The sequence below is a fragment of the Gracilinanus agilis genome, chromosome 3 (assembly GCF_016433145.1).
Source record: "Gracilinanus agilis isolate LMUSP501 chromosome 3, AgileGrace, whole genome shotgun sequence".
In the NCBI taxonomy this organism is placed as follows: Eukaryota; Metazoa; Chordata; class Mammalia; order Didelphimorphia; family Didelphidae; genus Gracilinanus; species Gracilinanus agilis.
In genome coordinates, this window is record NC_058132.1 from 355031557 (window position 1) to 355044667 (window position 13111).

Below are 13111 nucleotides of genomic sequence, written 5' to 3' on the forward strand. Positions count from 1 at the left end.
GAAGAGATTGAAGATGAGAGAAGGGAACAAGGAATGATCAAAGGAGATGAGATGCATACTACTAATTCAACTAGAGATGTTAGCCTTGACAAGTTGAGGTATCTTCTTCTCTGAGGCTGGACAAAGGAAAAGGATGCACAAAGATATTGAGACATTTGGAATAGGGAACTCTGGTTGGCCATTAATTTTTTCAGTAAAGCAAGATTGTTTTTAAAATTGTGGTGGAGGCTTTAGAAGAAAGAAGAGATAAAAGAATCACTGCTGGTTATGATAGTCTCTCACTTTCAGCACTGAGGATTTAGTTGACCTCAGGGAGGAGGTAGTTGGCAAAAATGAGAAGGGAAGTGTAGGTTAAGAGTTCTTTGAAGGTTGAAATAAAATGGCCTCTGTGAAAAACAAAAAGCAGATGGTAGGTGTCACTTAAGATCGAGGATTGGCAAGACATGAATGATTGCAGTCAGTGGTGTGTTTGCTAAATGTTTCACGGTTGGCTTTCCCATCAAAAAGTAAGCCTAGCACATTTAATCTGCATTATTAACATTTTTATTCATCACCTTTTTAAGTCTAGAAATATACAAAACAACAAATCAAGCTCTAATATGTAGTGTTTGCTCATTTCTAAGATATAAATGTTCATAGTGAGAATTTACAGTCTCTTAACTGGTATGAGTTTAGCTACAGCATACCTTTGGTTGATGTACAGGAAGAGACAATGGAGGAGAGCGACTAGCTCAAAAGGTCAATGATAGGGTCAGAATTTAAAGGATGACAGAGGTCATAGTAAAGATAATTGATAAAGACAGTGAGATATAGAAGGATTGTAGGTCATAATTACAATAGAGAATAAATTCAGAAAGGGCATAGGTATTTATTAAATACTAGGTAGCATTGTTCCAAGCACTTGGAAAAAATATCTCATTTGTCCTCATGACAACTCTATGAGGCAGGAGCTGCTAATTTCCCCATTTTATAATTTAGGGAACTGAGGCAAGCAGAGGTTATGTGACTTGTGCAATGGCACCTAGCTAGTAAGTGTCTGAGGCTGGATATAAACTTATGAACTGAGGCCAAGCATTCTATTCATTGTACCACTTAGCTGTTACTAAGGAAGTATGAGGCTGAGGTAGAGAGTAAAGGAAATGAGATTGTTATTGGAAAGGAAAACTTCAGAATTCAAGATCGTGGAGGAGGTAGAATTATAGGTCTAAGACTGATGTCAAGGCTGGGAAGATTTGTGGTAATGGAAACCAGGGTGAATCCTGTGAGGAATTTCTCTAGTCCTGGGCATTCATGGGGCATCTTCATTCTACCAAATCTCCCCACCACAATATCCAGGCAGAGGTGGAAGGGGGTGGCATATCTGTGGCTGGGGCCACTTCTTGATATTACTACTTTGGAAAGATGCATCCCTGTTCTCTAAGGTAGAAAGATTCAGGCCTCCTTGGAATGGAGCTCTAGTAAGCAATTTAGTATCCTCCATGCTCTTAGACTTTGGATGTTTCAAGAATGAAAACATCCTGCTTTGGAGAAGTGTAGTGAGGCTAGCTGTTGTTTTAAGATCTGACCTATAGATGAGAAAATTAATTTTGTGGGGAGCCCAGGCAAATCCCAGATTTCTTGAGAAGGATATATACTATTGGCTTACCCTCCCTAGTCCCACCAAAATAATTTTCTTCCTTTTTCTTCACTCTAACCCTATCTTCCAACCACTTTTCCTTGCATGGCAGAATGCTGGGCCCTGGAGGTTTCATGTGGCCATTTGAATTTGAGCTGTGTTGCCAGTTCTCATGTGGAACTGTCTGATGTCACCTAAGAATCCAAGTCTCATGCATACCCCAGAACTTTTAGGTCCATTCGGATCCAAACATTCAACTAAGCTCAGTGCTCAGTCAGTGCTTCCTGCTCATTATCGCCTTTGGCAAAGACAGAGAAAGATATTTGATGGGGACAGTGGATTCCAGCTGGCACAGAGAACTGGGAAAACCAATTCAGCTTGGGGGCTGATTTGAGTTGGGCGGTCAGCTCCATTTTGGAGAGCCCCCAGAAGTTTCTTATTAGATAGATTAGAGCTGCCATGGACAGTTCAGGTGGGTGAGGAGACAAGGAAAGTATGAGTGGCTGTGAGTGATTTGGGCTCCTGGGGAATATTTTTAAAACATCCCTCTAGGATGGCCACATGTGAAATAATTCTATGATATTGTAGACAATCAGAGCCTTGAACAAACTATGCATGCAAAAAAGATTTATAGCCTTAGTTCCTTCCTTAAGGGTGGCAGGGGAATTTGTCCCTCATCCCCTAAGATATGGGAGTTCTTAACCTCTTTTTTTGCATTAGAGAACCCTTTGGCAGTCTGGTGAGGTCTGTGGCCCCCTTTCAGAATAAATTTTTAAATGTATAAAATAAAATACACAGGAGTAAAGAAAACCAATTATATTAAAATACAATTATAAAAAAAATTAAAAAACAAATTCATGGACTCTAGTTTAAAGACTCCTGGTCTACAGCATATCAGCAAAAGGTAGAATGAAAGATTATTTTGAAGGACATGGGGAGGCTCCAGGAAAATGGCAATATGATGGGAGAGTGCTGTACTAGGAAAAAGATACTTGGATTCAAATCCTGGCTTTGTCACTACTTAGCTATGTGATATTTGACTACTTATTACACTTCTCAGGGTTTAACTTTCCTCAGCTGAGAAAGAAGAGATTTGGGAGTAAGTTCCCTTCTAGTTCTCAGAGTCCATGTTTCTATGGAGTAAGTTAAGCTTGTCTTTGACTCCCTCCCCCTGAGTCCTTATTATATGCCCCATTTCTATAGGTGGTACACTGTTTTGGAAAGTCAAAGAAGGCCTGGCTTCAAATTCTATCTCCTACATTTACCAGCTGGGTGACTTCAGGCAAGTCATTTAACTGAAGCCCCTGGTGCCTCATCCACAAAATGAGGATAAGAATAACTATGATATTTACCTCACAAGGCTGACATACAATAATATAGGTAAAAACTGCTTTACGAACCTTAGACAACTATCCAAAACAATTAGCTATTATTATTGTTCTCTGGTGAGCAGTTTTTTGAAAGGGTGATTAAGTGAAGCAAATTTCCATAGAAATCTTCTCATTATTAGATTTTATTTTCATTTTTTCAGTTTTTCCAATTCTACTTGAATTTATTGAAAATATACTAGATATTAAAAGGGAGATACAAAATGGAATTAAGACATGGTCCTTGTCCTTAAAGAGTTTATGAATACGTTAAAGAAAATGATGTGTACATAACTAGCCATCAAACAAAACAGACCATGATGAGTACATAGGAAAGGTACTCTAGGAACAAAGTGTTTCCAGGGGAAAGGGAGCAAGCACTTTCAGCTGGGGCTGATTAGGGACCACTTCAAGGAGGAAGTAAGATTCAAGCTAGTCCTGAAGTGATGGGCAAGATTTCAATACGTGGAAAAAACAGGAAGATTATCAAGAAGGGTGTAAGCAAGAATTTGGAGGTAGAAAAGCATGGAGCATATTCAAGAAAACACATGATAGTGGTATAGTTTGTCCTCACCTTAGAGAGATAAAAATTTGAGTGGTATCAAAGTTGAATTGGGGGTAGTGGTATGGGAAAGGACTGTAATAAGCCTAAACTGTGAAAAAACAGATGATCAGCAGACCTAAGGATGTAGCAATGATAGAATTAGCTAGCATTTGATCCTTTCAACAACCTTATGAGGTAGGTGCTCTTATCATATCCCTCTTTTACAGATGAGGCAGACAGAATTTAAATGACTTGCCCAGGATCACGCAGCCAAGATTTGAGCCTTTGTTTTCCTGACTCCAGGTCCTGTGCTCTATCCTAGCTGTCTAGATGTTAGAGCAATACTGTGTGGGTTATCCAGTGAGTCTAGTAAGCTGTTGGTAAGAGGCAGTAAGAGAGAAGCCCATGGAATTGAACCTAAGTCCGGGCACAAGGCAACCCTGAGGGAAGATTTGAGACTGAGTCTCAGGTATTTCAGGGGCTGGTGATCCCTCGGTCTATCTGATCCAATATCCACCCTATCAATCCTATTTTCAACCTACCTCCTTTAATACATCTACTGTTTGAGTAACTAGCTCATTTGGAACAGGCATCATGGAAGAGTACTGAACGTGGTTAGACCTGGGTTCTAGTTTCAGTGCTCGTATGGCTAGTTAGGGACAAATATATTAATTTTTCTGAGCCTCAGCTTTCTTATCTGTACAATAAATATAAAAACACCTTTACTGCCTACCATACAGAGCTGTTGTGAGTGCCAAATGAAGCAATGAGGACTCTCTCTGGTGCATTCTTTCTCTGATTTTGATTCTTTCTTCAGTAGCTTCCTTGTTGACCACCCCCAAAGTCATATTAGAGACCTATGTACCCTCAACCTCAGGGGACATCACGCAATTTCTATCAGAGACTATGTCAGATGAAAGGAATGAGAGAAGACAGAAAAGAAAGAGGAAGATATGGTCAGTGATGGAATCAACAGACACAAGGCTTGTTCTGAAAAGGAGGAAAATTGCTGACTTTCGCCCAGAAGACTTAGCAGCTTTCTTCAGGCTTTTGGGTAAGAGATGCTAATACCAGGAACTTCTGGTTCATATTTGCCCAACTACATTCCCACCGTTCAACAGCCAATTTTGCTAGCAAAGACCATAATGTCCAAGAGCCTAGCCCCCATGAAGGTCAAATTCAAATCAATTCAAAAACAGGTATATATTAAGTGCCTAACAGCAACAGCTACTTAATCAGGAGTTGAGGTGGAGAGGGGGCTCCATTTCCCAAACCCAAGGCACTCAAAAAGGGGATTCTCAGAAAAGGAAGACTCTCTATTGGGCAGAATTAGGATTGATGAGCTAATGTCACAGAAAGACAGATTTCAACCCTAAAGCAAAACTTCCTAACAATTAAAACTGTCTTCAAATGGAATGTGTTGCCCCATTATTCACTGATGGTCTTCAAGTTGAGGCTGGATAACCACTTCTTGGGGATTCATTTAGATTTGAATTATATGATCCCTGAGATTCTTTTTCAACTCTGTCTATAATTCTGTGACTAGCTATTTGTTTGATTTAGGATAGAGTAGTGGTCATTGTATGCCAAAACATTGCATCCTCTAGAGCAGTAATGGTCAACTTTTTGAGCTTGGTGTGTCAAAATTCACCAAAAAACCAAGCATAACTCAGGTGCTGTGTCACTTTGAGAAAAAACCATAATTTCGCAATATTTATAGTTTAAATAACAAAAATGTATAATTGTAATATATAACTATGTTTAATAAACCAAAATAGGTACATGAATATAGGTAGAATTGTCATCTATAGTGCACAGAGTGTCTACACTACACCATAGCAAATGTTCCATCGTCGGCATGCGGCCCCATACTTCTCTGTATGCGGTCGCATGTCATGGAAAATGGCTACGTGTGTCAGTGCTGACAGGTGTGTCATAAGTTTGTCATCACTGCTCTAGAGAGAGGGTAGGGACAAGGAAGGTGGGTAATCTAATCCATGGTTTTTCTTCTATGAGAAAAGGGAGAAGGACAGTTAGGTGGCTCCATGGATTGTGAGTCAGGCCTAGAAATGGGAGCTCCCAGGTTCAAATCTGACCTCAAACATTTCCTACCTGTGTGACCCTGGGCAGGTCACTTAACCCCAGTTGCCTAGCCCTAACTATTCTTCTGCCTTGAAACCAATACTTGATATTGATCCTAAGATGGAAAGTAAGAATTTAAAAAAAAAAAAAAAGGAACACTAAAAGTCCAGCTTTAAGGCTTCCTGGTATTTGTGTCTGTACCCAGAGCTTTCCTCTGAGATTAGAATGTTCATGATTTCCTTGCCTTGTTCTGATGCAACATTTCTCCTCTACAGAAGACCCAGTCATTAGGAAATTCTTGGACTCCGATAGCCATTTTAAAGTGGCTGATAAGGTATCTGCAGCTCCCCTGGACATCTGTCTTTAGGATTTGTCTTCACTCTGTGATGCTGGCTTAGGAAGGACCTTCCCATTGCATGCCTACCTGAGCTTTAGAGGATATGGATTCTGAGGGTAGAGAATGCTTGTGCTGGGGAAATCGAGGCATAGTATTCTCGGGCCCAAGCTTGCTCCATGCTTTGGCTGAGTTTTATCACCGCTTGGCAGTTCCACAGCATAGGTATTAAAGGACCTTCTATAGCCATTAGTTTCCTGCAGAACAATGGTCCCAACTATGTGGTTCCCCCAGTGACATCCCTAAAGTCAAGGAAATTTTGCTTCACTACTCTTTCAAGACTAAGCCTCTGGACTGAGTTTAACAGAAAGGTCCTATAAGTATTCAAAGTATTTATTCTTTGAGTTAGTAAGTAGTAGGGTTCCCTCATGAGATCAAACAAGCAAAACACCACAGAGAAGCAAAATATTGGTGGTGATGATGATGATGATGATGTGGAAGGACAAAGTTATGCATATCTTCCTTATTCTAGGTCCATTCCTTCCTTCCTCATTCCCTCTACCTCTCTAAAAAGAAAATTGAAAACCATAGGGTCTCCTAACCAAATGAATCATTGCTTTATGTGTGGGGATGGGGCCTATCCCACCCCTTCCATTCCACTAGCTCCCTGTATCGAACTTGTTTGCCCTTCAATGTCCACTGCAGGCTGTTCCATCTCATCTTAGGCTTACCTTACCTCTCTCAACCCCATCACCTTACCACCCCCCACCCCACTACTCTGATTCATTTCTCATTCTTTTCTTCATGCCAAATTGCTCCAGAATTTGTTGCCTTTACACTTCTTAGTGTCTTAACATTTGAGCTGAGCTTTAAAAGTTGGGTATAATTTCAAGTATCAAAGATAAAGGGGTAGGGCATTCTGGGACTGAGGAACACCTATACCAAAAGCACAGAGATAGGAAAGTCTGGGATGTGTTTAGGGAATAGTAGTCCAGCTTGGCTGTGTTTTAAAGTATATAAAAGGGAATATTGTAAGGTAAGGCTGGAAAAGGTGGTAACAATCACTCAGTGGAGGCTCTTTCAAGGGACTTATGAAGACAACAGCCTTGCCTTTCTTTGTCCGACCTATTAAGAACTCTAGTATTAGGAGCTTCAGACATTAGTAGATTATGCTAGGGAGCCTTTTTTGGGTGTAGAAAGCTCCTCAACCGCAATGACAACTATTTTGCCTACTGCCAACATATTTACTAGTGTGTCTTGAGAAAATCAGAATCTCTAGACCTCAGTTTCCCTGTTTATAGAATGAGGGGGTTACAGTCACACTAGAGGCCTCTAAAGTTCTTTTCAGCTCTATGATTCTATCATTTCTTAAGCTTTCCTCATTAACCATGTTCACTCTTTTGTCAGTACCTTCTCTCCATAGTTGTAGAATATTTTGGCCGGGTGAGACTTCCTGCTTACTCCTATAACCGGATCCATTTTTTTGTGGCACTGTGAGTATTTCCCAAGGATCAGAGCCCTCATACACCTGTCTAAATAAACACTGAAAGTCTTAGAATTTTCCAGTCAGCTGTATTACTACTTTAGTGTGTGTGTGTGTATGTGTGTGTGCACGCAAGCATTGTGGATATATAGAAGTGAAAGGGAAGGGATCAAGGATTGAGCCTGGTCTTAGAGTCCTTTTTATAAAGCAAATATAGAATATAGAGGAAGGAAAATTAGGATTCAAGGGCCTTTGTGAGGGCCACCAGAAATCTTGAATGGGCTATTAATGACTCACCTTCCCTACACCAGAGATAGCACTGGTCTTAAGTATGGATGTTTGGAACATTGTGCCAATTTGACTATACTTGATGACTCACCAAATTCTAGACCATGGATTCTTGGCCTTTTTGTGTCATGAACTCCTTTGACAATAAAGTGAAGACTCTAGATCTCTTCTCTAAATAATGCTTTTAAATATATAAAAGAAAAACATAGGTTTTCAAAGGAAACCAACAATATTGAAATAAAGCTATCAAAATATTGCATATTCCAAGTTCATGGACGTCCTGAAATCTCTATGAATCCCAGGTTAAGAATCCCAGTTCTAGATTCTTTCTCTTGCTTCTGATATACTTTCTAGGGCCTGTTGATTTGAAGTAGAAGGAAATCAGATTAGTCTGATGAGATATGTTTGGAGTAAAGCTGTTATTAGTTCCTAACCTACATATTACCTGGGTTATTTTGAGTGCTTGTTTCTCAGTTTTCCAGTGCTACATTTTACTGGTTCTGAGGGGTATGTCATTACTAGGTTTCTAGTTAAGTGTTTCCCCTTCCCTTCTGGCAGATTCATCGCCAATCAAATTGAGGAGGATGACATGAAATCTAAATTCAATATGATGCCTGCCCTCTTTGGAAAGAGACTATGGCGCAGTCTCTACTATGATTTCCGGCGGATACAACGAAAATTCATTGTTGCAATGAATTGGAGAGTTCTCGTCACTCGCCAGATCTGTGATGAAGTGAGTGCCTGGTGGTGGGTGGCTTCACTGAGAGGCTGTAACACTAACATAGGGGAGTAATAAAATCCATAATAAGAAATACTACTCCTGATTTTGTTCTCATCTTCTAAAAATGTCCATGAAAAACCTAAAGGGAGCAGTTGGGTAGCTCAGTGGATTGAGGACCAGGCCTAGAGACAGGAGGCCTTGGGTCCAAACTGGCCTCAGACAGTTCCTAGCTGTGTGACCCTGGGCAATTCCCTTGACCCCCCCATTGCCTATCCTTACCACTCTTCTGCCTTAGAACCAATACCCAGTATTGATTCTAAGATAGAAGATAAGGGTTTTAAAAATAAAACTTAATTAAAAAAAAAACAAACTAAAATTAAACCAGGCAAACAAGACACAGAAATGTCATCGCCCTTGCAGGAAGAATGTTGGAAGGCCAAAACTAGAGTAGGATCATGTTATCTAAGATGCAGAGCTTGAAGGGACTTTGGAATTCAGAGGGTCTAATAAGGAAGTAAGTCTGGAGATTTGTCTGGGTGACTTAACAAGGCCAAATAGGTTGTGAGTGCAGGCACTAGTTTTGAACCCAGGAGACATATATTTTCAAATCTTTTCATTTGTTTTTCAGTTGTGTCTGATTCTTTGTGACCTGATTTGGGGTTTTCTTGGCAAAGATACTGGAGTGGTTTGCCATTTCCTTCTCCAGCTCATTTATAGATGAGGAAACTGAGGCAAACAGGGTTAAGTAGATTTTCCCAGGATCACACAGCTAGTGAGTATCTGAGGCCAGATTTGAACAGTCAGGTCTTTCTTACTCTAGGCCTGGCACTCTATCCCCTCTACCAACTAGCTGCCCTTCTTTTCATTATACCATGTAGCAATTTACACTTTGTGGCACTTTACGACTATAAAGCACGGTGGTATAGGCCCTCACACTTGGATTATTGGTTGGGTTTTCTGGCCAAAGGTCTCTTGAACTCCAGGCCGTCATCTGTTCAGGTGTCAAAGTGATCTTCCTGAAGAACTAGTCTGACCATAATCTGCCCTCCCCTTCTCAGTAAACTTCAGTGGTTCCTTATCATTTCCAGGATCAAATATAAAATCCTCCAGCATTCAAATTCTTCATAACCTGCCCCTTATACATTCCCAATCTTCTTATATTATATCCCTGAATATACTATTCCATCCAGTGACACTGACCTTTTTGATGTTGTTGAGTCATTTTTCAGTTGTGTTCAACTCTATGTCACTGTTTGGGGTTTTCTTGGCAAAGATCCTGGAGTGGTTTGCTCATTTTACAGATGAGGAAACTGAGCCAATAGGGGTTAAGAGACTTGCCCAGGTCACACAGTAAGTGTCTGTGGCCAGATTTGAAGAATGAGTTTTCTTGACTTCAGTCCAAGTGCTCAATCCACTGTGCACCCAGCTGCCTCTTTGCCTTTTTTCAAACTAGACACTTCATTTATTGGTCCTAGGCATTTTCTTTGGCTATCTCTGATACCTAGAATGTTCTCCCTCCTCACTTCTGCCTATTACCTTCTCTGATTTAAGTTCTAGTTAAAATCCCATCTTCTACTGGAAGCCTTTCCTGATACCTCTTAATTCTACTATCTTTCCTCTGGTATTTTCAATTCATCTTGTATATAGCATATGTATATATTGTTGTTTAATCCTATTAGACTGAGCTGCTCAAAAGGCAGGGACTCTTTTTTTATCTCCAGGGTTCAGAGCATCACTGAGCACCCAGTAGGTAGGTAGATAGGTAGGTACTTATTGCTGACTGACAAACACCTCGAGAGGTTCACTATTCCATTTCTCAAAAATGAGAAGACTGCAGTTTAAAGATGATTTTCCCATAGTGCTAGAACCAGGATCTAAACTGAGATCTTCTGACTCAAAATCTAGGTCACTTGTCACTGTCTCATAATAATCTTTCTAAAAATGTATGCAATTTTTACACATAGCCATTGATTTTACTACATGAAGCTACATCCTGTCCTTCCACCATATTTTTCCTCTGATACATCATCCCTCAATTAAGCTGCCTACTAAAGCACACATAGATAGACGGGTTGAGATCTGCCTTAATGGAGAGATTGGTGAAAATATAAATCTTCTAAATGGAGAAATGGTATAATGGGAAAAAAAATCAGAGGATTTGGACTTTATTCTATTTACTGTCTCCTGGCTCTATTTACTACCTTCATAGGTAGAAGAAATAGATAAAAGAGATTAAGGAGATGCAAGGTATGAAAAAGGCTGAAGACTCTTGATATAAAAACCTTGAAATTTTAAAAAGTATCTTGATGAGGAACAAATGTAGGTGAAAAAATATTAGGGAAAAGTTTTAGATTTAAAGCTGAGACTTTCTAAGTTCTTGAGTTCAGCCTCTTCATTTTATAGATGAAGAAACTGTGGTCCAGGGAAATTAAGTGACTTGTCCAGGATCACACAGCACTGAGTATCTGAGGGGGGATCTGCACTTGGATCTTCCTAACTCTGGGTCTGGCATTTTTATCCACTAGACTACAATGCCAAAGAATGGACAGGAAGCGATGCCAGAGAGAGGAAGGCCAGTTAAGGCTGACACAGAACTTTTGGGCATGGTCATTGACACATATTGGATTTAACTAATGTTGGAAAGGAAGCAACAAAGGATTGGAGGGAAGGTGTCACAAAAACTTCTCACCTTTTTATCTCACTTGTTTTTAGATCCAAGCCCAGGCCCCTACGCACTGGGTCTGGCAAAGGGACCGAGGCCTCCTCAGTTAAACTCCAGCTCTAGGAGGGTGGGATGGAGGGAATAGAATGGATGATACCATATTCCAACAAACCCAGGGTGAGTACCCAGTTCCTGAGAGTCCACTCCCTTGCTCAGGCTCACCTAGAATAGAAGACTTTGTAATCATCAGCTGCCTGCTTCCTTTTCAACTTTAGGACAGTGCCGTATTTCATTGATCTTTGAGGTGTATTATTTCTAAAAAAGAAATGTGCCAAATGATGATGACATGTCCCAGGAAATGTGCTGATTTGGGATCCAAGTCTCAAGTAATTTGTTTATATGCTAGCTTAGCCAGATGGGAATACATTGAAGATCAGCTGTGCAGACCTACCAAAGACAACTGATATGTGATTTCTCAGTGAGGTAAGCTCTAAATTGGATATTGAAATGGGCACTAGAACTGAATAAGGTACACGCATACCTTATTTCACTCGTATTCATATATTTCTCATACTCATCTTATTTTTGGAAGGAGTTGGAACATGATTTTTTTTTTCAGAATCACTTAGAGAAGGTCAAAATTGCAGGGGAGGGGAAATTGTGTGTGGTTAACGTATGGGACAACCTAATGAGAAACCTGGAATTTAGCTTAGTGTAACTGTTAAAAAGAATCAAAACCACTCAAGAGGAACATTTTCTGGTCCAATCTGTAAGTACTTAAAAGTGGGAAGCTGAGCAGGTCAGAGGTTAGCCCTAGACACTTCCAATTAAGAAGACAAATAATTTGGTTTTATCAGCAAAGGGCAGTTGGAACTGATTTTTCTAGATGAGAGATAATTGTTCTACATTGACTTTGGGATAAAATGCAGACTCTTCAGCTTGGCTTTTAAAACCTTCCATGATCTAGGTCCAACCTACTTTTTTAGACATCTCATATTGTTCCCCTTCAAATGCTTTTACATTTCAGACAAATTGGGATAGTTATTCTCTGAACTTTACATTATATCTTCAGTTTGTATGTCTTCAAAGAATGAGCTAAGTGTAGAATGTCCTTTAGGGAGGTGGAAAGTCCACAGTGTTACACACTGCACATGTTTTTAGATTTTTGTTGATGTACTGATCAATTATGCTTATTCTTTCCTCTTTGTTTTATCTTAAAAAATACTATTTGTCAAATGGGATGGCTTTCTAGGAGCAGAAGGAGGATGAGGGATACTGGGGGCAATATGGTGATTTAAAATAAAACATTTCAATGGAAACTCATTCAAAACAACAAAAAATAGCCATAAGGCTACAAACAGTTTTCCAAAATGGTTCTTACTGTTGTCCTGCGGTGAAGCAGTCACAAAGCAGCTTTAAGTCATCACCAGTTTGGTAGTAATAGATGAGGAGGTAATCAGCAGATGGCATCGCCAGCTCTTAGGGGGAACATCCAGCAGCTTTAGAGAGAGAGAGAAGTTTCAGTAAGGGGGTAGTGAGTTGTCTGGGTTACCTATATGCTTTCTCTCCCAATTCCTAGTGTATGGGAAAGTATGTCCTCTCTGTGTGTGTATGCACAAATCCTTTGTTATTTGCTTCACTATTATGTGAAATTATTTTCTTTAAGTTAAAAGTTTTGAATCTGAGTCTAGTTTACTGGAGATCATGCTTGTGGGAGGAAGCCTAAGCTTTCTCAAAGCTTTCTCCTTTCTCAGAACCTTATATGTTTACTTATCTGCATACATGGTGTTTCTTTAATACAATGTAACTCCCCAACTGCAGCCAACTATATTGTTTCTGTCTTTGTAGTCTGAGTGCCTACCACAATTCAGCAATGAAAATAAACGTTTGTTGAATGGATTGAATTGAATTTTACCAGCGTAAGACAAAAAGCTGGTGGTAGAACACCTATGTATAAAGAGGACCTTGGTGGAGAATTCATTTAAATATAACAAATATTAAACCCTGTGCTAGGC

At 39.9% G+C, this 13111-nt stretch overlaps 1 protein-coding gene across 1 annotated transcript; it reads left to right on the top strand.

The window, feature by feature from the left end:
- The first annotated feature begins 447 nt into the window (after positions 1-447).
- Positions 448-11206, top strand: LOC123241564 (putative speedy protein E7). The gene is made up of 6 exons (XM_044669183.1): positions 448-506; positions 4291-4580; positions 5884-5942; positions 7350-7435; positions 8272-8446; positions 11147-11206. Exons 1-6 carry the CDS (start codon positions 448-450, stop codon positions 11204-11206), a joined length of 729 nt encoding a protein of 242 aa, XP_044525118.1.
- Positions 11207-13111: the final 1905 nt, after the last annotated feature.

What these genes read in the sequence shown, in the direction of transcription:
- LOC123241564 (XM_044669183.1), top strand. Translation starts at nt 448, where the DNA reads ATGATTGCAGTCAGTGGTGTGTTTGCTAAATGTTTCACGGTTGGCTTT. An exon ending in GTTGGCTTTCCCATCAAAAA is followed by an intron (nt 507 to 4,290) that starts GTAAGCCTAGCA and finishes TGCCAAATGAAG; the next exon opens with CAATGAGGACTCTCTCTGGT. An exon ending in AGCTTTCTTCAGGCTTTTGG is followed by an intron (nt 4,581 to 5,883) that starts GTAAGAGATGCT and finishes TCTCCTCTACAG; the next exon opens with AAGACCCAGTCATTAGGAAA.